This window comes from Anabrus simplex, chromosome 4 (assembly GCF_040414725.1).
Source record: "Anabrus simplex isolate iqAnaSimp1 chromosome 4, ASM4041472v1, whole genome shotgun sequence".
Lineage (NCBI taxonomy): Eukaryota > Metazoa > Arthropoda > Insecta > Orthoptera > Tettigoniidae > Anabrus > Anabrus simplex.
This window is the reverse complement of record NC_090268.1, coordinates 300,101,145-300,125,150: the sequence shown is the minus strand read 5'-3', so window position 1 is coordinate 300,125,150 and position 24,006 is coordinate 300,101,145. Positions and strand designations below refer to the sequence as shown.

At 39.1% G+C, this 24,006-nt stretch overlaps 1 protein-coding gene across 1 annotated transcript in view; it reads right to left on the bottom strand.

Annotated features, from left to right (window-relative positions):
* Ent3 (equilibrative nucleoside transporter 3) overlaps positions 1-24,006 on the bottom strand; it is a 124,971-nt gene that overhangs the window by 67,479 nt on the left and 33,486 nt on the right. Inside the window, exon 5 of the mRNA XM_067146082.2 lies at positions 8,835-9,058. Within this exon, the coding sequence (XP_067002183.2) occupies positions 8,835-9,058 (224 nt within the window). The remainder of the gene's footprint in view (positions 1-8,834; positions 9,059-24,006) is intronic.

Genomic DNA, 24,006 nt, shown 5'->3' with positions numbered 1-24,006 from the left:
TTGTAATAATAATATGGTTTAGCAGTGTTGATAATGCTACACGGCTGAAAGCAATGGGAAACCGCAGCCATAACTAACTCCCGTGGACATTCAGCTCCCTCTGTATGAATGATGTACTGATGATGGCTTCCTCCCAGGTAAAATATTCCGGAGGTAAAAATAGTCCCCAATGTGGATCTCTGGGTGAGGACTACACGAGGCGGGGTGGGGCAATCATCAAGAAAATGAATACTGACATTCTGCAAGTTGAAGCATGGAACTTTGAATCATTGTGGTAGGTTAGAGAATCTGAAAAGGGAGATGAATAGACTTAAGTTTGATGTACTTGCTATAAGTACGTTGGAAGAAAAAGCAGGATTTTTGGTCAGGCGACTACAGAATTATCAACACAAAGTCAAACAGGAAAAATGCAGGAGTTGGTTTCATAATGAATAAGAAAATAGGGCAGCAGGTATATATATAATTTTGTGTGGCTATTTCAAGCCAAGTGCAGCGCTTGTAAGGCAGACCCTCCGATGAGGGTGGGCGGCATCTGCCATGTGTAGGTAGCTGCGTGTTATTGTAGTGGAGGATAGTGTTATGAGTGGTGTGTGAGTTGCAGGGATGTTGGGGATAGCACAAACACCCAGCCCCCAAGCCACTGGAATTAGACAATGAAGGATAAAATCCCCAGCCCAGCCGGGAATCGAACCCGGGTCCCTCTGAACTGAAGGCCAGTACGCTGACAATTCAGCCAACGAGTCAGACAGGGCAGCAGGTAAGCTACTACGACTAACATAATATAAGGATTATTGTTATCAAAATAGACATCAAACCAATGTCCACCACGATAGTGCAGGTCTATATGCCTACTTGTTCAGCAAACAATGAAGAAATCAAAAGAGTATATGAAGAGATAGACGATTTAATACAATGTGTAAAAGGTGATGAGAACCTAATTGTGATGAGAGACTGGAATCCAGTGATAGGCCAAGAAAGAGAACGTACAGTAATGAAGTAGGAGAATTCAGATTAGGACAAAGAAATGAAAGAGAAAGTTGGCTGGTTGAATTCTGGAATGATCATAATTGAGTCCTTGCTAATACTTGGCTAAACACTACAAACAATGGCTGTATATGTGGACGTGACCTGGAGACACCAGAGGGTATCGAATAGACTTCATTATGATCAGGCAGAGATTCAGAAACCAGGTGTTGGATTGCAAGACTTTCCCGTGAGAAGACGTTGGCCCTGACACAACTTGTTGGTCATGAAAAGCCATCTGAAGTTGAAGAAATTGAAAAAAGGAAGGAATGCAAAGAGATGGGATTTAGACAAGGTGAAAGAAAAGAGTGCGAGGAATTATTTCAAGAAATATGTTGCACAAGGATTAAATGAAAAGGCTGAAGGAAATACAGTAGAGGGAGAATGGACAGTCGTTGGAGAATGAGGCCAGTAGGGCTGCTGAGAAAAGGTTAGAAAGAAAGGAAAGATCAACTAAGAATCAGTGGATACCACAGGAGATACTAGACCTGACTAATGAACAACAAGAGTGCAAGAATGCAGAAAATAAGGTGAGCAGAAAAGAATACAGGCGATTAAAGAATGAAGTCAACAGAAAGAAGATGATGATAATGATGATGATGATTGTTGTTTAAAGGTGCCTAACATCGAAGTTCATCGGCCCAGTCAACAGAAAGTGCAGGACAGCTAAGAAAGAATGGCTGAAATAGAAGTGCAAGGATGGTGAAGGTTGTATGGTCCTAGGATGGTGGTGGTGGTGAATTTTGTTTTAAGAGGAAATACAATGAGGTAATCATCCTCTCTGAAGAAATTAATGGAAAAAAATTTAAAAACTAAATTATTTATTCAACAGAAACGCAGTACACAATGAAACAAAAATTTACTGAATTAGGCCAAAAAATTACTAACGAAACAAAAGCAAACATGCGTTCCCTGAGTAACAGTACACTTGTAATTTATATACCCTTGATTAATCCACTGTTGCACATAAAGCGGAAGACGAGATCAGCAGTAGTTGCATCATCGGCTATTATGCGTTCGAGTGTTTCCTGCAGGCTGAATTAGCCACTCCGATTCCCAGGATGCCAAGATGGTTTGACGTAGCTGAGAACAAATATCTTTAGCAGGTACATTGACAGGTCTTGGAAGTAAAAGTACCGCTTCATTTCCAGCTTCATCCGCAAGTTTGTTTCCTGCAATTCCAACATGGCGTGGAAGCCACGCGGAAGTGATTCTGGTGCCAGCATCACTTAACCTGGCTAGAAGGTCATGAATCTGCTGCACCAGTGGGTGTTGCGAGAAACAGACTTCAATAGACTGCAGAGAGCTTAAGAAGTCGGTACACATAAGAAAGTGGCTTCTTTCGTCACTCAGTGCAAACTGCAGAGCCTCTAAGATGGCATAAAGCTCCGCAGTATACACGCTACATACACTAGGAAATGAGATCTGTGGCTCATATCATTGGTGATGAAAGAGCAACCAACATTACCTCCGATTTTAGAACCATCCGTGTTTATTTTTATTTTATGAAATACTTCCTCTCATGCAGAGGCTGCCTTGTGACAAAGTATACTTTTACATTTATTTCTAGAAGAGAAATAGATATACTGTACTTGAGAAATGTTGAAGGTAACCTAATTGTAACAGTGATTTCTTAGAATTATCAGTGAACCCCTTAAGGCTATAATGGCAATCTCCCGTAATGTTGTAACTGGCAGAGACATCTTTTTCCAGAAATTAGCAGCAAAAATGGGAATCGTTCCCCTAGCTCCAATCATCAGACCTACTATGTTGATTTCCTCTACCTGGTATTTCTCCCTGTAGTAAGGAATTGTTGGTATGTAAATATTCCTCTTCTCGAGGTTAACATCTGAGGGGTGTGACTTATGGCTTTCAAAGCGAATTGTGGGGTCAATGATGTAACCTCTCTTCTTGTTCTTGAAAGCAATGATGTTGATCCTTCTGTGGCTTCCGTTGTCCGCTAAGCCATGAACCTCTTCAAATACCTGGAAACCATGGTCTTTCAGCATTGTCGCAATTAATGAGCGAATGAGCGGATGTTATGATGACGCGTATTCCTTAAAAGTTCACCAAGAGGACAAGATCCCAGAACATGAGCAAGAGTTTCAATCTCCTTGAGGCAGCCCCTACAAAGGGAATCATTCTGAGATCTTCCTGGTACCGATCTAACTGCTGATATATTTGCTGTCATCTTAACTGCTTCACGCCATTCACTAGATGATAAGCCTTGATGGTCTCGAATCCAGGAGTTGCCAGGAGTATATTCATTGTACAAACATACACCTCTTCCTTTCTGCTGCAAGTTATACCACTCACTGAATACCCTCTCTCTCAGTATTCTTCTCACTTACCTGGCATCAGTTATTTCTAGGTGTGGATGTAGCAAATTGTCAGATGAAGGGACATTTAGGGATTGTAGTGAGAGAGTTATTTCTTCTTTCAGATTTCTCGTAGCACGGATGTATTCGTCACCTGAGTTTAATAGTACCTTACAGATGTTAATGCGCTGAAGATGAGCTTCCCAAGTGGCACAGAAGAGTCCCAACCCCTTATATTTTTTCTCAGTGTATGTCTGTATCAGCAAGGAACTTTTTCGGAATCTTCTCTGGCTTGATAGTTTGGAATGGGTATATGAGAGATGGGCATATAACTGTGTTTATTACTTTAAAATTCTGGTTAGCCTGTAATAGTGGAGAAGAAACCTATTTCTCCATTTTATTCTGTAAATTTTTAAGCTCCTGTGTACGTTGAAAAATTATTTCATTTGAAAAGTTAACTCCCAGATAGCGGATTGTTTCCCCACGTTGCAAACTCGATATATCATACCTCTTAAATTCAGCTGGGTTTTCGATTAACTTCCCGCGTTCGATGCAGATTGCCATAGATTTCATTGGGTTGATATAAAGCCCTATTTCATGAAATCTTCTTGTGACTTTCTAGAGCTCAAGTGCTGCTGTTCGACTATTTCCTATGACTACCAAGTCATCAGCGAAACCCATGATCCTTAAAAGTGGAAGATGTGGTGCTATAGAAAATCCATAGTGGCTTATGAGAGAGTCTTCAGTTAGTTCATTTAAAATATGATCTGTCACTAGATTGTAGAGGCAGGGAGAAAGAGGTGAGCCCTGCATAACACCCCTTTTAAGACTTAAGGTAGCTGTCTTTCCAGTTACAGTTTCTATTTTTGTAGTGTTTCCTGTCTGGAGATTAACTATTAGTTCCTTTAATTTCTCAGGTATTCCTAATGTACTAAGAGTCTCATGTAAATGATGGTGCCCAATGTTGTCAAACGCCTTTCTGACGTCTAGAAAAATCACTGTTAGATCAGTTTTGTTCAGTTTCGCGGAATTTAAAACCGAATTGAGTGTAGAAGTATTGATACGTGTACCGGCTGAAGATATAAATCCCCGTTGTTGTGGATTAAAAGCAACGTATTCTCTCAGGCGTTTATCAAGAGCTCGCTCAATTACTCTCCTAACAACAGAAAATATTGTGATCGGTCTCCAGTTTGCAGTGTCATCAGGGGCACCTCCCTTGTGTATAAGAACGGTTCTTGCCTTTCTAAAACACGGTGGTACCTGTCCTATTTGAAGCATACGAGTGGCTATTGTGGCAATTATCTCGGAAGCTATGTCACTTTTAATAGCTCTAACGATGATGTAATCAGGTCCAGGTGAAGTGTCCACCGCAATTCTACTTGTTGCAAGCTGTATTTCATCTTTAGATATAACATCATTAAACGTGTCATTGTGAACCGTTTGTGTAGCTTCACTCACTTTTGGGGGATAATTTTCTCTCACTAAACTATTTTCATAACCTAATATTTCATGGAAATAGCCATATACATGTAGAGAATTAATCAGACATCTTTCATTGTTTTCATGAAGGACCGTTCTGACTGCTTTCCTACATTGATTGTGGAACTGAAATTGAGTTAACTGATATAAATATTTACTTCGTCTTTTTTCTCTATCCCTATTAGCCGACCTTTGCGGATTTGAACTTTGTTTATATCCTTTTTCTGTATTAACATACGATTTCTTTTTACGTGCCTCGTAAAATTTCCTTGCTGGGTGTTTAGGCCCAGGCAAAAAATCAATAACAGTGGAAACTGGCTGGATACTGGTGAACAAATTCCTGGAAATACCTCCGATAAATGGAGGAATTCGTGTTTTCCTTGGGTCCACGGAGTAGACTAGACGAATATCCAGTTGCGGAACTGACCGCGGAGTTTGTTCAAGACAACCACCGATATTTATATTCAAATCATGACACAAGCTAACAATTCGAAACCCAACCGGCCATGTGGCATTCGACCGGTTTTGGTACCTCTGGTGGTTTTGGGTACTAAAAATGCACTGATAGCCTGGATGTAACGGCATTTCATGAATTTTGGCAGTGTACGTGGGGAGTGACTGCTGCCTCCTTATCCGTAAAGGTGGAACTCCCGCTTCAGCAAGTAGGCTGAGAATGGGGCTAGTACGGAAAGCTCCCATTGCCAGCCTAACTCCGCTATGGTGAATACTGTCTAAAAGGCTCAGCATAGATTTTGATGCTGAGCCGTAAGCCACACTTCCATAGTCAATACGGGACAGGACCGTTGCCATGTAAAGTCGCAGCAGCACCGCACGGTCAGCCCCCAACGAAGTGCCGCTGAGAAACTTAAGCATGTTAAGTCAATTCATGCAGGCAAACTTCAACTGACGGATGTGGGGCTGCCACGTTAGTTTCTTATCGAAATGGAGCTAAGTCATCTACATACAGCGATGAAACAACTGCTGGCTCATCAGCGGCAACTACGCCATTGATGGCGATTGTGAACAGTGTGGCACTCGGTACAGATCCCTGAGGTACTCCATTTTCCTGAACATAATATTGAAATAATGCATTCCCTATTCGGACTCGAAAGAGCCAGAGGTACATGAAGTTCTCAATAAACATTGGCAAATTTCCCTGAAATCCCCACTGGTGTAGAGTGGAGAGAATTCCATGTCGCCAGGTAGTATTGTAAGCTTTCTCCAGGTCAAAAAACACGGCGACTATGTGTTACTTCCGGAGAAAGGCCTCCTGAATAGCACTCTCCAGTCCGACCAGATGATCAGTGGCAGACTGATGAGAGCGGAAACCACACTGGTAGTTAGATAAGAGACCTTCCTTTTCCATGGCCCACACAAGACGCCGGTTAACCGTCCTTTCAAATAGCTTACAAAGGCCATTTGTAAGGCATATTGGCCTATAACTATCCAGGAGTTTTGGATCTTTACCTGGCTTGGGAATTCTCTCACGCCATTGAGATGGAAACACTCCCTCACTACATATTCTCAAATGTCCTAGGAAAGGTAAATACTACATACAGGAAAATCAAGGAAACCTTCGGAGAAAGGAAAACTAGATGTATGAATATTAAGAGCTCAGATGGAAAAACCACTTCTAGGGAATGAATACAAGGCAGAAAGATGGCAAGAACATATCCAACTGTTACATCTGGAACAAGAAGAGGCTGTTGATGCTGATGAAATGGGAGACCCAATTTTGAGGTCAGAATTTGATAGAGTTTTGAGAGACCTAAATAGGAGCAAGGCATCTGGAATTGACGACATTCCCTAGAATTACTGACTGCATTAGGAGAAACCAACATGAAAAGGTTTTTCCATTGTGTGTAAGATGCACGATACACGAGAGGTGCCATCCCATTTTCGGCAGTGTTGTTATACCTATTCCCAAGAAAGCTGGTGCTGACATTGTGAAAACCTCTGCAACATTAGTTTAGTACTTCAGGCCTGCAAAATTTTAACATGTATTATTTATAGAAGATTGAAAAGACAAGCTAAAACTTAGGTGGGAGAAGATCAGTTTGTCTTCAGAACAAATGTCGGAACACATGAAGCAATCCTGACTTTAAGTCTGATCTTAGAGAACCGAATTGAGAAGGGCAAGCCCACATACATGGCATTCGTAGATCTAGAAAAGGCATTTGATAATGCTGATTGGACCGAGCTGCTTGGGATTCTGAATGTGATCGGGATCAGATACCGAAAATGAAGAATTATCTATAATTAGTATAAAAATCAATCTGTAGTGAAAAAATCGAGGGCTTTGAAAAAGAAGCAGCAATTCAAAAAGGAGTGAGGCAAGGCTGCAATTTGCCCTGCTTCCTTTTCAATGTTTATATAGAACAGGCAGCAAAGGAAATCAAAGAGGAATTTGGAAAAGGAATCACAATCCAAAGAGAGGAAATCAAAACCCTGAGATTTGCTGATGATACTGTTATTTTATCTGGGACCACAGGAGATCTGGAGAAATTGCAGAATGGTATGGACAGAGTCTTGGGGAAATGAAGTGGCATATGGCTTTTAGTGCCAGGAGCTTCTGAGGACATGTTTGACTTGTCAGGTGCAGGTCTTTTGATTTGACGCCCGTACGCGACCTGCACGTCATGATGAGGATAAAATGATGATCAAGATGACATATACACCCAGCCTCTGTGCCAGCAGAATTAACCAATGATGATTAAAATTCATGACCCTGCCAGGAATCGAACCTGGGAACCTTGTGACCAAACGCCAGCTTGCTAGCCATTTAGCCATGGAGCCGGACAGTCTTGGGGAAGAAGTACACGATGAAAATAAATAAATCTAAAACAAAAGAAATGGAATCCAGTCGAACAAAGTCAGGTGATGCAGGAATTAGGAAATGAAGTCTTAAAGGAAGTTCCGATAGCTGAATATTGTTACTTGGGTCAAAAAATAACTAACCATGGCAAAAGTATGGAGGACATAAAATGCAGACTAGCAAAATCAACAAAGGCCTTTCTTGAGAAAATAAATTTGCTCACTTCGAACATTGATATAGGAATTAGAAAGATGTTTTTGAAGACTTTCGTATGAAGTGTGGTATCTATGGAAGTGAAACATGGACGATAACTAGCTCAGAAAGAAAGAGAATAGAAGCCTTTTAAATGTAGTGTTAGAGAAGGATGCTGAAGGTGAGGTGGGTAGACCAAATCGCAGATGAAGAGATAATGAATCGATTTGGTGAGAGATCAATTTGGCTAGATAAATGATAGGATACATCTTAAAATTTTTGTTAGTTGCTTTACGTTGCACCGACACAGATAGGTTTTATGGCGACTATGGGATAGGAAAGGGCTAATAGTGGGAAGGAAGCAGCCGTGGCCTTAATTTAGGTACAGCCCCAGCATTTGCCTGGTGTGAAAGTCGGAAACCATAGAAAACCATCTTGCCGACAGTGGGATTCGAATCCACTATCTCCCGGATGGAAGCTCAGAGCCGTGCGCCCTTAACCGCACGGCCAACTCACCCGGTCACATCTTAAAACACCCAGGACTTGTTCAGTTAGTTTTAGAGGGAATTGTAGGTGGTAAGAATAGTAGTAGACCAAGGTATGAATACGACAAGCAGATGTAGGATGTAGTAGTTACGTGGAAATAAAAAGTTTAGCACAGGACAGGGTGGCATGGACAGCTGCATCAAAGCAGTCTATGGACTGATGACTCAAACAACTCAACATACAAAGGTATGGGGCATATACAGTTTTGTTGCACAATAAGTTAAACATCAGTGAGAAAGTTATTTACTTGCCTAGGTATATTGTACAAGTGTGTTATGTTTGTGTGCTACATAAGGAGTATAGGTATTGGGAAATATATCACAAATATGGTGTTTCTTCCACACAACACTCTTAAGGTATAAAGAACATTCTAGTAATATAATTGCTAGTTGCTAAAAATGTCAAGAGTTACACTAAAAATTCCAGAAGTAATTTAAGCATTTTACTACACCATTACTTACCAAGCCAACATCCTCTGTTGGTTCTAATACAATTTTATGTGATTCTCTGCATAGAGTCACATAGAACTGCACAAAGTCTGTCCTCCTGACAACCTGATGAAGCCCAAAACACAATGCTATGATAGCAATTGACATCACAAAAAATATAATAGTATTGACGCGCTGATCATCAAGCAGTAACTTTGTGATTATTCGGTTTCCAGACACTAGGAATCCGGCAGCACCTATAAGACAAGTGGAATAAAAATATAACAGTACCATATTATTTAAAAATTACACAGAACATCCAGGATTATTTCTCCTAAAAAAATTCATTTCCCTGGCACAAATAAAACCGATAGTAATGTTATTGGACATTATAAATTTTCCAGCTAACTCATTCCTGGTTGCCAGTGTTTCGCCCCAGTGTGCTAAGTTGGGCTCATCAGTTGGTAAATAGCACACCCACCAAGAAGCATGGCTAGTGCATACTGTGGTTCAGTAACAGACCATTTATAATGGTATTATAAATTTGCTCATTCAGGACAAATATTTTCCTATGGGAATCAACATCTCTATCATCTGATGGCTGGGCAGGCATCAATTTTTGGTAATGAGATATAGTCTCTCATAGTGCATTGGCACTGCCGGTGGCTCCAAGTAGACTACGCAGTGGCCTCCACAGTATGCAAAGGTCCAATAATACTGCCTTGAGGAATTCTCCTCTTAATTATTAAAGGGTCAGATAAATCTTTGGATCTTTTCCAGTTCTTGAATCAAGTAATCCTGGTGAGGGTCCCATACACTGGAACCATACTCTAGTTGGAGTCTTACCAGAGACTTGTATGCCCTCTTTTTTACACCCTTACTTACAACCCCTAAACACCTTCATAATCATGTGCAGAGATCTGTAGCCTTTATTTACAATCCTATTTATGTGTTTACCCCGATGAAGATCTTTCCTTTTATTAGCACCTAGGTACTTACAGTGATCCCCATAAGGAACTTTCACCCCATCGACGTCCGGCTCCATGGCTAAATGGTTAGAGTGCTGGCCTTTGGTCATAGGGGTCCCGGGTTCGAATCCCGGCAGGGTCGGGAATTTTAACCATCATTGGCTAATTCCGCTGGCATGGGGGCTGGGTGTATGTGTTGTCTTCATCATCATTTCAACCTCATCATGATGCACAGGTTACCTACGGGCGTCAAATAAAAACCCATACCTCGTAAGCCGAGCGTGTCCTCAGACATTCCCAGCACTAAAAGCCATACGCCATTTCATTTCATACCCTATCAATGCAGTAATTAAAACTTAGAGGACTTTTCCTATTTGTGAAACTCTCAACGTAACTTTTAACCCTGTTTATCATCATACCATTGCCAGCTGTCCATCTCACAAGATTATCGAGGTAATTTTGCAGTTGCTCACAATCTTGTAACTTATTTATTACTCTATATAGAATAACATCATCCACAAAAGGCCTTATCTCTGATTCCACTTCTTTATTCATATCATTTATATACATTTTTTTCTTTTTTTTATATTTGTTTTACGACGCACCGACACTGATAGGTCTTATGGCGACTATTATATATATATAATTAAACATAAAGGTCCAATAATACTGCCTTGAGGAATTCTACTATGCATGGGAAATCCTTTTCCTTTTTCTCTGATAAAATTTTCAATTTAGCTCAGGTTTTAACCAAAAAACATTATACGCAAAAGTTATGACAACACACATTGTAAAGAACTGTAATAGATTCCAAGACCAGACAAGTACTTACCATGGCACTAGTTTACAATTAAGATCTGCATTACCTGTCCCAAACAGAAACACACTTCTTGGACATAGACATGCAGCATATCTAGGACCACGTATTTTTAATAGGCTACTCTACCCCCAGAAATATTAAAGATGAGGAAAGGGCCAAAGCTAAAAGTATGCCAGAACACCTGGCTTCTTCAAACAGATATGAATCATATAATAAATTTTCACCTATGCTAACACCTTCCAAAATACTACAGGCTATTAAAAGTACTATCATTACCATTATTTGAATACCTCCACGTCCAGTAATTAATTACCACTGTAATAACCTTAGTATGGAGGTCATACTAAGTCAAACAAATTATGTTCCTCTGTGCAATATGTATTACATCTCTTGAATGGGTGCCATATATTTACTTCCCATTAAACAACTTTTTAGCCACTTGGCTTTCAAATTACTTTATGATGTAATGTATGTAAAGTATACAAGCCCACACACAAGCTTCCTTATGTGGGAATTAACAGGATGACTGCACTATTATATTGTGAATACTATGAATTAAAATAAATAATTAAATAAAATGAAAATTCTAGCACATAATCTACCAGAGGTGCCTCTGTTAATCGAGGAACCCAGTGGAAGTTTGAGTAACAAATCCCATGATACAGATGATGATTCCCATAGGGAACCTGAAATATTTGTTCCGAATGAGTAAACTTATAATACCAGTATAGTTGGTCTGTTATTGGTCATTATAAATTTTCCAGCTAACTCTTTCTTGGTTGCCACTGTTTCGCCCCAGTGTGCTAAGTTGGGTTCATCAGTTGGTAAATAGCACACCTACCAAGACGCATGGCTAGTGCATACTGTAGAGGCCACTGCGTAGGTTACTTGGAGCAGTGCCAATGCACTATGAGAGACTGTCTCATTCCCAAAAATTGATGCCTGCCTGGCCATCAGATGATACAGATGTTGATTCCCATAGGGAATATCACTCTCAATGCGATTTTATTTGACATAAATAAATATCACACGAGAACACGTTCATTTCCTTGTGTAAACTACTTTATTGTCACTGTAAGTCACAACACACAATTACACACAATAGCAAGTGACACTATAACACTTAATAGTGGAGTACCCTGAAGTCAATTCTGACAAGTACAGATATCAACAACACTGACTCGCTCACTATAACACACTCTTACTGTAAGGTTTACTATCCAGATACATATAAAGATATTAGGAATGCTGGATAGATTTCCAACAGTCACTCCGAGTCCAACACTTGACACTTGACTTCCTCACTGACTGACAGCTCGATATATATATTGTTCGATCAACCGTCTAGAATTATCAATTTCCGGAAGAGTTCTTACTACACTCTAAATGGAACACACTCATAACATCGATTGACCAGTTAGTTGAATGGAGTACTCCAGTAATGGATCCAGCTCGAACCTTTGTTTACTGTTTTTCCAACACACATGGAAATCTCTCCAACATTCCTAATATCTCTACATGTATCTGGATAATAAACCTTACAGTAAGTTTTCAGAACCCTTCATATATACCAAATTATAGCAGAATACACCAAATAAACAAACATTATAGAGTTTTCTACAGCTTTTGACTATATAGATTTTGAGGTTAAACTTATACACAATATGTATTTGAGGTTATACATATTTATAATATATACTTACACAGAAACCATGTATTAGTCATATTTATCATTTAATAAAAGATAATTTAGCATTTAATAAAATATAATTAAAATATATTAAACATAATAATTGAAGGTTTTACACCAGTTAGGATGTCATACCTATGACAATTATCCCCCCTAAAACCTTCAATATCTTTCCTGTACATTCCTTACTCTCAGTCTTAAATTATATCTAGGTGTCCTTATATCTATGTCTTCGTCTCTCTTAGTCCTCACTGTTTAACTACACTTAGACTACCTCAGTCACACTGTCCTCTCGTTGGCGCTGTTGCAGTACACATTTTGCAGCCAGATAGTTTGATCGGCGGCCACCACCATTCCATGGGGGATTTGCTGGGTTCGGCTGACAGTGTCCTTGTACCCGGTGGCAATGATCTGCAGTTCCTCGCATGCCAGTCAAAGCTCCACTGACTTTCCCCTCGTTCGCACCTTAGTGTTCTGCCAGGGCCCACGCGTCTTCATAATCCACCGGTGTGATGCACGGGACAGGCTCGCACGTCGCGGACTTGGCCCTGTTGCGTCTCCTCTTTTTCCGGGGTGCTGAATTCAGTGTTCCTACTGGCATATGATTTCATGCCGGGACTAGTGTCCTGGACAAGTGGCACCCTCGTTTGTTGGTTGTCCATTGGTTTTCCATCTCCTTGAGAGGGTCCCACTGGCCATATTGTTGCCATCGCTACAATGATCCAGTCGTCCCGTCGAGTTGCCATATTCACGACGCCGGAGCCGCCATCACTGCTTGCAGGCTTCACCCGTGTCTCCACAGCTGTCATACTTTCACACAGGATACTCGCTTTATCCGCTGGATCTTAAACTACGGACTCCATAACCATGAGCATAACTTCGGACCGCTTCCTGTCCGGTTCGTTGTTGTCCTACACGACATCGGTGATCACCTCAGTTTTGGGAGAGCGCACTTCGTTGTCCAAAGAATTGATTTGGTCCTTTATTTCTTGAGACTGGCCCTTGATTTTCCCCTCGAGTTTTTCAGACTGGGCCTCGATTTTCCTCTTGAGTTTTCCAAACTGGGCCTCGATGTTTTTAGACTGGGGTTCAATTTTTTCATACTGGGCCTGAATCAAAGCAGTTAGTTGTGCGAACATATTGCTTACCCGGTCGTTGGTTTCTTCCTTCGAGGGGACTTTGGAGTCGAAACTGCCTCGGTCCTCCTCGTCGTCTATCAAATCCTAGTGCAGCCTCTTTTGTAAGTCCGCTTTGCTTCCAGCCGTCGGTAAACCTTGGGATGCCAGCGCTTTTCGTAAAATTGCCACGGTCATTTGGTCGATCTTCATTGCTGAGTCTCAAAGTGTCCGGTCCTGTCACGCACAGTCACCAATTTATCGCTCTCAATGCGATTTTATTTGATATAAATAAATATCACATGAGAACACATTCACTTCCTTGTGTAAACTACTTTACTGTCACTGTAAGTCACCGCTTCTTGGTAGGTATGCTATTTACGAACTGATGAGCCCAACTTAGCACACTGGGGCGAAACGCTGGCAACCATGAATGAGTTAGCTGGAAAATTTACAATGACTAATAACAGACCAACTATATTGGTATCATAAATTTACTCATTCAGAACAAATATTTCAGGTTCCCCATGAGAATCAACATCTGTATCATCTGATGGCCGAGCAGGCATCAATTTTTGAAAATGAGACAAAGTCTCTCATAGTGCATTGTCATTGCCAGTGGCTTCAAGTAGCCTACGCAGTGGCCTCCACGGTATGCACTAGCCATGTGTCTTGATAGGTGTGTTATTTACCAACTAATGAGCCCAGCTTAGCACACTGTGGCATAATGCTGGCTACCAGGAATGAGTTAGCTGGAGAATTTATAATGACCAATAACAAACCAACTATATTGGTATTATTAACCAATTCCAACCGGAAGCTGGGGGCTTCAAGGCTGATAACCTTGACAGTTAACAATTCGTTACCTGTGGGTGACCAAACCTATACATTTGTGTCATAGAATGTATCCAATGTGAAGTACAAACTTAATAAAGATAGAACCAATTCTCACCCACTTGTGTCAGGCTATGTGGGTCATCAGATTCTTGGGGACCTACATCTTCATGTGACCCACTTAGAAGTAAGAAAAACCATAAAAGGAACATCACATACCTAGCTATAATCAACACAAACTCCTTTATAAAACTGGGAAACTTAAAAACACATTTAAGTCCTGAACGAGAAGAACAAGAGACTAGGTTCCAGGACAAAGATGCCATGGAATCTCAAGAATAGAAAATACATAAGGGATAACCTGATAAACGAGTCATGGAGAATGTACCCTTCCTGCGGACTGGCTTTGCAGTACACCACAGATTGGTTGACTTTTCCTCACCCAACGACAGAACTTAGGTACTATCCTTCAGATGAAATAATAGGGCATACTCTCTGGTTAACTTCCATGCTCCTACCAATGAATCTAATGGGAAAAACCCAGAGACCATACACCAGTATTGGGACACCCACAAAAAACCCTCAAATAAAGTCCCACCTCACCATATGATGATACTGTTATGGGATTTCAATGCCCAGATTGGGAAAGAAAGGAAATACCGGAAGTTTGTACAAAGATATCCTGCCCAGAACTGAACCCACAACAATGGGGAACATTTAATCAGCCTATGCACCAAGTGTGGACTACTCTCGATGCCCACAGCCTTCAAACACCTACCAAGGAAGGCCATGATGTGGCACAGCCCAAACAGCATGATGGGTGAGTTCCAGATCGACCACGTGCTGAGGTATTATGAACATCAAAGTTATGAGGAGCCAGAGGAGCCAACATCGATTCCGAACATTACCTGTCCCTGGTGAAGGAGACAAACCTGAAGCCACTAAAAACGACCAACAGTATGCTGGTTAAGAACAAGAAGATCCCTAGATTTTATATCAACAAACTTGAAAAAGACAGCATAAGCTACCAAGATAGACTGGAACATAATAACAAGAGGTTTAACACTGCAAATTTCGACCTGCTTAGGGATGCCATAATAGCAGTGGCTCAGGAGGTACTTCCCAAAAGACTTACGGAAAATAAGCACCCATGATGATCCAGAAAATGTGATGAGACTATAGAGGCCAGATGATTATGCGTCAAATGGAACCAACATACGAACGAAGCCGTCTTACAAGCCTTTGTTATAAAGAAGGAAGACCACGTCCAGCATCATAAGAGGGGCAAAGAGGAAGCATAACAAAGAACTGATCGAGCAAGCAGAGGAGGACGTTGGAAGGAACATCTGTACAGAAGGGCCTCAAAAACCAGACAACCCAGTTCATGGCTCCTACCTATGAAGATTACGGTTATTTATCAAGCTGGGTCGCTTCTGCAAACAAACAAACTAACTGCCTGAATACAAGAGAAAGGATATATTTATTAATTTGGGGTCTTCTGTAGAAAAAAAAAATGGTAGCTCAACAGATGAAATACAGCAGGAAATTGTGATAGCAAGAGAGGCTGTATCAAACCTGACAGTCATCTGGAAAGGCCATGTGATAAGCAGATGCACCAAACTAAGGGTGCTGAAGACCTTAGTTTTCCCAATTTCTCCTTTATAGTGTGGAAACTTGGACAATTAAAGCAGAAGATGTGATCATATGGGCAGATGCTAAGAATTTCAAGGAGCGAAAAAAAAAAAAAAAAAAAACTAAGGATATCATCCTCGGTAAGCTCCATGTGAAGAAAAGGCTATTCTCCATTTGTTACTAGAGAATTCTACAATCTTTTCATCAACCTAGGGAAAACCATTGTTCACAGAAAAATTTAATACCTCCACAGAATAACATTGCACAATCCATTTCATCTACTTTACAGGAGAAGGTAAAAGTTATATTACCCAAAAATGCTTCACAAATATGCATTAAAAATAACTTTAAATTGTTTAATTTATACTTCTTTCATGATACATGAGGCCAACCAATTAAATTTTCTAAGTGAATACACCTATAATACGCTTCAAAATTATATGAACGTTGCATATCCAACCTAGTCTCTTTGAACTAAAAACTAAAATTCAGTGCTGCTACATTGTATGTTTTACATTTCAGAATATAATTCTTTCTACAATGATGTGAAGTGAAATTATAACTGGTCTGTTTCGTCTTGAAGTTGCATGAAATGGATTAGTCTTCCTAGACATTCAAATTGCGATAAAATTCTCTGTACTGCAGTTCTAAAGTCACTCATGGCTATCAGGTCAGCCTTCTTTACCTTACTGATTGGAAGACTATAAGAAATAAATTGACAATAGGGTCCACCCTTTCAATACAATCTATATATTCAAAAGAGTACTAAAAACAGCTTTGGCAAATCCATCTGTCTGTTCTACTGGACTGATTTGCTTCATTTCTATTCTCTCCAGAATTACCTGCCGGTGAATCATGAGGTATCTAAGTTCAGCAAACTTTGAGTAATCATAAAATAAAATCATTAAATGATCACTCCAACAATAGCAGGTGAAGGCTTACCATAACCTGCAATACATTCTGTACTTAGCGGGTTGCTAAGCAACTAACACTTCCATTAATATTCTGATTTATGTGATTTTTAACCTTGGTAATGTCATTACATGCAGCCATGTTTGATTACTACCTGTCAAGCCAGAGAGTATACAGTTCATCTGTCACAGAAGAATACTATTCTGTGCTAATTACCCTTTGATTCTCTAACCTTTCTCAGCTTCCAAATATATTCAACAGATGGCAGAGTATTCTTAATAAGTTACATGCTGCTAAGAGAAAAAAGTCTGCGTACAAACACACCCCATCATGACATATGCCTCAGATATTATCTGGGAACATCTATCGAAGGATAACATAGCTACACTAGAAAGAGTAAAGGGCATGTAACTTTAAAAAAAAATTCTGCCTGGCAAAAGAACGCTCCTTCAAGACTAACCTATGAACTCACAAAACAACCATTCTATAATGAACTGCGATTAAAAATACCATTGCCTTCTTCAACACAATACCAAGCTTTACATCAAGAACTGCAGGATTAAAAAGAAGCGAATATATGAATAGATTTTTACCAAACAGACAACATGATGACGATATTTGGTGTGTCGAAAGACACTGTGTACTATTTTTCAAATTTCACGTCATTGTGTACAGTGCTACAAATAAACATAAAGAATGGGGTGACTGATTTTGATAATGGACGTGGCATTCACAGCAACAGACCACGAAAATTAAGTAATGAGTTATGAGAGAGTATTCGTGAACATATAAACTCTTTCTCAAGGCAGCCTACTCATTATAGCCGCCATTCAAATTCCAAAGACTGTTTACATCCCGACTTGTCTAGGAGACACTACCAGATTGACTGGCTGTACCTGAGCCTGCTCGCCTCGTGTTGTATCTGTGTACTGTCTGCGGGAGAGGGGATGTAGGGGAAGGAGAAGGGCAGCCGGACAGTGTATTGGCTGGTTTTGGAGTATTCTTTGTGGTTGGGACTTTTTTATGAGAAGACTTATTGACCTTTATAAAAGTACTCTCCTTTATTTTCATTATCTATAGTAATTGTGGAATTAAATCGCATAGAGGGGTTTTCGTGTCTATTGTGTCATTCAAATTAAGGTTTTTATTGAAGTATTGGTCAATAAAAATTTAGATATTTTCATATTCATTCATTAGTTTTCCTTTTCTTAAGTTTTTTAGTATTGTTAAATCCTGTTCTATTGTTGTGTAAGTGTGACCTGTTTCTTTCATGTGTACACTCATAGCTGAATATTTATTATGTTTATTAGCAATGAAATGTTCCAAATAACTTGTTGAAAAACTATGTCCAGTCTGTCTGATGTACGAGCCAAAACAATTAGAGCATGTTAGCTTATATATTCCTGAACGTGAATATTGATCTTTATTGAAATTAACACTGCTGTAGTTTAACTTTGATGAGTGTTCTGTGTTTTAAATGCAATTCTTATATATCTTGTTTATTAAATTGGTTTGGAGCAACGGCAGCCGGGCATAGAGCTAACCACTCTACCCCATCAAGTGCCGAGGTTACAGTTAGTGGAGGCCTTTATCTTCCACCTCTCCAAGGGCCTTCATGGCCTGTACGGAGATGACTTTGCTTTGCTATTGTATCTAAATGTGGCATATGTAGACTTGTTTGTTTATCTGGGATAAGATTTGGCATGCATTTACTTTTTACTTTAATGATTATACGATTAACCATTTCTAAATTCATTAAACTTAGCTATGCTCTTGATATCATTTATTTCTTTATTACATTCTTTGGGCATGAGGGGTATTTTGAATGCTCTATAAATTAAGCTATAGTAAGCCGCTTGTTGGTGTGAGTTAGGCTGTAATGAATTATTTTTAATTGTAATAGGGGAAAAAGTTGTTTTTCTGTAGATTTGGTATTCAAATTCGTTATTCTTATGTATAGTAGTGATATCTAAAAAAGTTTATAGATTTATCGACCTCATCTTCTTTAGTAAACTTTATGTTTTGATCTAAGCTGTTCAGGTATTCTAAAATATTGTCACTATTGTTAAGTTCTTAATCTATTATTGTAAATGTGTCATCCACGTATCGTAGCCATAAGTTTAGGCCTTGTATTTTAGATGATATATTAGTGTGTTCTAGATGATCCATATAAATATCTACTAAAATACCTGAAATCAGATCCCCCATGGATAATCCGTTTTGTGATAAAATTTCCCATTAAATGTGAAAAAATTATTGTCTAGCACAAAATTTAATATTTTAATTAAGTCATTTATCTCAAGATTACTGAGATGACTATGCTTAGTTAGATTTTCTTTAATAATGTAAACTGTTTCTTTGGTTGGGATATTTGAGTACATGTTAGTTATATCGAATGAACACATGACATGATATTTTAACATGACAGTTAAAATCAACAAAGATTCAAAAGTTATTTAAAAAATGATTACAAAATAGCCCTTTTAAACAGATAATGCAGTATCAAATAGGCCAATTTAATCAACTATTTACAAGTTCAAACTGACAGCATATGTACGTATATCCATTTTACGTATGTTCTCTCAATAAGAGTTAACACAAGTGGAGCAGTTAGAACACCTTAATAAAAAGTTTTTGAACATAAACATTAAAGTGTATCATCAAGAATAGGTGTCCAAAGAAGAACCATCATATTAATAGACAATAAGACTGAATTTAAATAACTACCCAAGTGATTAAACAGTGTTAAATTCATAGTCAGTTTGTGTATCCCAGAACTTTTATTTAAGGGTTAACAATGTCTCAGTGCATTCTTCTTCACACAAGTAGTTATTCTAGTCAAATGGGTACTTTTATGTTAACCCTCCAGTACTCGCACGGAGTTTTGTCAGGCCAGTGCTCGCATGGGGTAAAATATTACCCCATTCTTTCATGTACATTTACTGTAACTTAAAAAATGAAACTATGCTCTTTTCATGACCCACCTGACTAAGGGCCTTATAAATGAATAAACCACAATTAATAATATAACTTCTATTATTGCCATTAATATATACACCATTCAGAAAATAGATATCTTGCATAAGCAGAAAATCTCGTTCATAATAACACTCGAGTTCTTGTAGTCTTAAAAACTAGAAATATGAAAATCAATCACACTTCATTACTATTTGCACACTGACGTTTAGTCTCTTTTAGTCACTATAGGTTTTCTTGTTGAGGCATTCTTTACACACGGTACTGAAATGGTCTTGGCACATATACTTTTCATACATCACACAAGAGTTTCAGCTTTTCCTGTCCCGACTTCTAGGACATACAACACATCATCTGGATGATCCTGGTGCCTTTCTCTTCAAGGGTGGAGTCAGAGAGGTCTGGGAAATTTCTTCCTTACCATTTGAACTAATTTGCAAGGCTTTCACTCTGATACTGCGAGGCAAACTTCTTTGGTCCGCTCTAACGGCCATCCTAGATTCCACCAGTTCCATTGCAATTGAGCTTTCATCAATAAAAAATTAAACAATGTCATTGGATCCGTAACGCCACGTGTTTTCAGCCTAGACCCAGGCAAGTACTATGAAACTTCGTTGTGAGCATGAGTACGAGTGTTTTTAGGAGGCACTACAGTGATCCATTTAGTCACACCATCACGGCCATATATGTAGTTTTGGCAGGGCCTGTTTGAAGCGTCGTCATTTTCACTCGCTGATGTATTGGCACAATCCTCTTCAGGTAAGCCACTGACATCCTGTTCTGAGAGTGAATCATGCTCTGATGTTTCTATGTTGTCCTCTTCAGAATCCACTAATTCTTCGTCAGATAATTCAGAAAGGATTTGACGAATTTATTCCTAGTCCTTGCTAATGATCCCGGCTATATCAGGACCCATATTTACCGTCTATATTAAAGTAACTAGTCGTTCTCACAATAAACACACACGCAAGAATGAAAATTAACAAAACATGAGTCTATCATTTTACTTCCACCAGTGCTCGCATGGGGCAATATGTTACCCCAGTCAACTTTGTGTCACTGCCGGAAACGTACTGACGCACGAAGATTTATGACACACAGCTCAGGAGGCGCCACACAGTGTCCATGAAAGGTACACAACAGCCCAGTGTACAGTACGTGACAGAAAAAATCGGCGGCCGTTTTCCAAAGGTTGGGGTAATTTATTACCCCGCTCGAGTACTGGAGGGTTAAACAACAAATTTTAAAATAACATGAACTAAATTGTTTAAAATTTTTAAAAATATTATAATCAGAATTCTGGTTGTAATTTGAAAATTTTGAGTCAAGAAACTGACTGATGATGCCCTAAATGATGGCAAAACATGTTCCAACAACTGAATTGATGTTAATGTAAAGATTCCAGGCGTATTTGTAATGAAAAATAAATTGTATTGAAAAGGTGGACACCTTCAAAGATTGTTTTGAATAAATATTATTAAGTGGTCTGTTCCAAGCAGTCAGTGGAGAGATGGCATGGAATAACATTAGTAGACGAATAAGTCTGAGTTGTGTCTTTAAAAGTGGGAAAGATCACAATATGAAGATAAAGTTGGAATTCAAGAGGACAAATTGGGGCAAATATTCATTTATATGAAGGGGAGTTAGGGGTTGGAATAACTTACCAAGAGAGATGTTGAATAAATTTCCAATTTCTTTGCAGTCATTTAAGAAAAGGCTAGGAAAACAACAAATAGGGAATCTACCACCTAGATGACTGATATCTCAATTTCAGAAAAAAATCTAGCTTCACAACAATTTCCTTCTGAAGCATCAATATAAGAGAATCATTTTTTTAAAGATACCTACATTAAACGACTCTAAATACTTAAATTTACACACATGATGATAATTTTGTGTAGGTATTGTTAGCCTGGTGCAGCCCTTGTAACGCAGACCTTCTGACAAGAGTGGGCAGCTTCTGCCGTGTACGGGGAACTGTGTGTTAATCTGATTGAGGATAGTGTTGTGTGTGGTAGATGATTTGCAGTAATGTTGCGAACAGCACAAAAACCCAGTCTCTGAGCCAAGAGAATTAACTATTTAAGATTAAAATTCCTTGAGCTGGCAAGGAATCGAGCCTGGGGCTCCAACAACCAAAAGTCAAGGCACTGCCTTCTCAGCCACGCAGCCAGACATTTATACACATAATAAGGTAAGACCGTAAGCAAACAATTAGAAAGAAAAAATATACAAGGCCGTCCAACTTGATCTAATTAATTCAGAGCTTCAGGAAATCATTCCAGCTTCCATTGTAGCACACAATTTAGACTCACTTATATTAAGATAATGGGTTTGGCAAAATTGCATTACTATCACATTGTGGAGATTGTTACTTTCCAGCTATACAGTGATGAGTGCATTTACCGTATTTTGTTCTTATTCTCCCAAGATTAGCCCAAGATTTTCAGAACTCTTGTGATTACTAATTATTAATAAGCCAGTGAATATGCTATGCAGGTGAATTCCACGTGTAGATTTTCCACCATTTTTCCACTTCTCCACTGAATTGAAATTTTTGAGCAACTATTTCCTATGCTTAATATAACAATGCAAGTCTGGATTTCAGCCTGTTCTGTTGTAGTCATGAGATGTTCCATATACAGGCAAACTGATGTAAGAAGATACCTTTTTAACCTTCCTACTCTGTTTTTATAAAATCACATATTTCATGAATGGGTCAGAAAGACCAGCAAACTGATGTAAGAAGATACCTTTTTAACCTTCCTACTCTGTTTTTATAAAATCACATATTTCATGAATGGGTCAGAAAGACCAGAAAGAAGAGTTAGCTGGAAAATTGATAATGTCCAATAAAGGACCATTTATATTGGTATTATAAATTTACTCTTTCGGGACAAATATTTCAGATTCCCAATGGGAATCAACATCTATATCATCAGAAAGACCCATTGAGATTTGTGGTAATAATGGACAAACAAGCATATTATTGAGTATTTTTTATTTAAATGTATTAGAATCTTGATTTTAACATACATGCAATAAGTTATGTTACTCCAATTTGGTAGGCAACATAATTTAAAAACCATAAATGATATAATGAGACATGACAAGAACAGCTGTTCTCCTTCACCTTAGTCGATGAAAGATGTTCAATACACATTGACATGCTCCTGACACAAGAAAGCTTTACACACAGCATATTTTGTTGTTGTTTTTCGGTCCTTCCTTGGTCCACATACAGTGCAATGACCTCACTTTTTTTTTGGTTACATCTTGAGAACTGGTACCTGCAACTTGAAGGAGTTTCACCTTCACTGCTCGTGGAACATCTCCCTGGATTCGTTCTCTGCGTAGTTGTTCCGACATTGATTTTCCTAAGTCTTTCAGGAACAAATGCCTTTTATGAAGTTTCTTTGGACTGTAATTTGGATTCACATGTATGTAGAGCACATGAGCATTTATTGCTGCAAGGTCGATTATATTGTAAAATAAAGCAACAGGCCACCTTCTAGTTCCCCTCCTGCAAGTGTACATGCTAGCTAATTTGTCTATCATGTCCATGCCACCTTTCGTGGTGTTATAATCCAATATCATGTTTGACTTCTTGTGGGGTGCTTTAGAGATACTGTTTTCATGGTGCTTGGTAGACTGAAGTATCACAGCCTTGTTCTTCTTAGGCACATACGACACTATGGTTTTTGTCTTGCTGGAATCCAAAAGCTGATGACAATGGATCCAGAGATTGTGATGACATAAATTCATAAGGAATTTCAGTCTTGTTCCTGCGGAGTGTACCCACCAGTGTTAGTTTCTTTTTCAGAAGCTTACTAGCCAGGGTAAATTCGGTGAAGAAATTGTCTGTAGTGACGTTTCTCCCTGTTTTCTCAATATGTTTGACAAGTCTCAATACCACATTCCTTCCCTGGTTCACTTCTCTCTGTCCGTTTACTGGTTTACCAGTATAAATTTCAGCGGCACACGCATAAGCTGTGTCCACATCCAAGAGGAGCCATAGTTTTATTCCTCATTTTCCTCTTGGTTTGGTAGGTAAATACTGCCTGAAGGGGCATTTTACCCTAAAAGGAACCAGCTGTTCATCCACAGTAGTATTTTCGTATGGAACAAATACTTTAGGTAGTTGTGATATAAACATGTCAAAGACATACCTTATTGCTGCTAACTTGTCATTACATCTACAGGCTGGTCTGTCTTCCTTATTATCGAACCTCAAAAAACTGGGTTATCGTTTTGAACC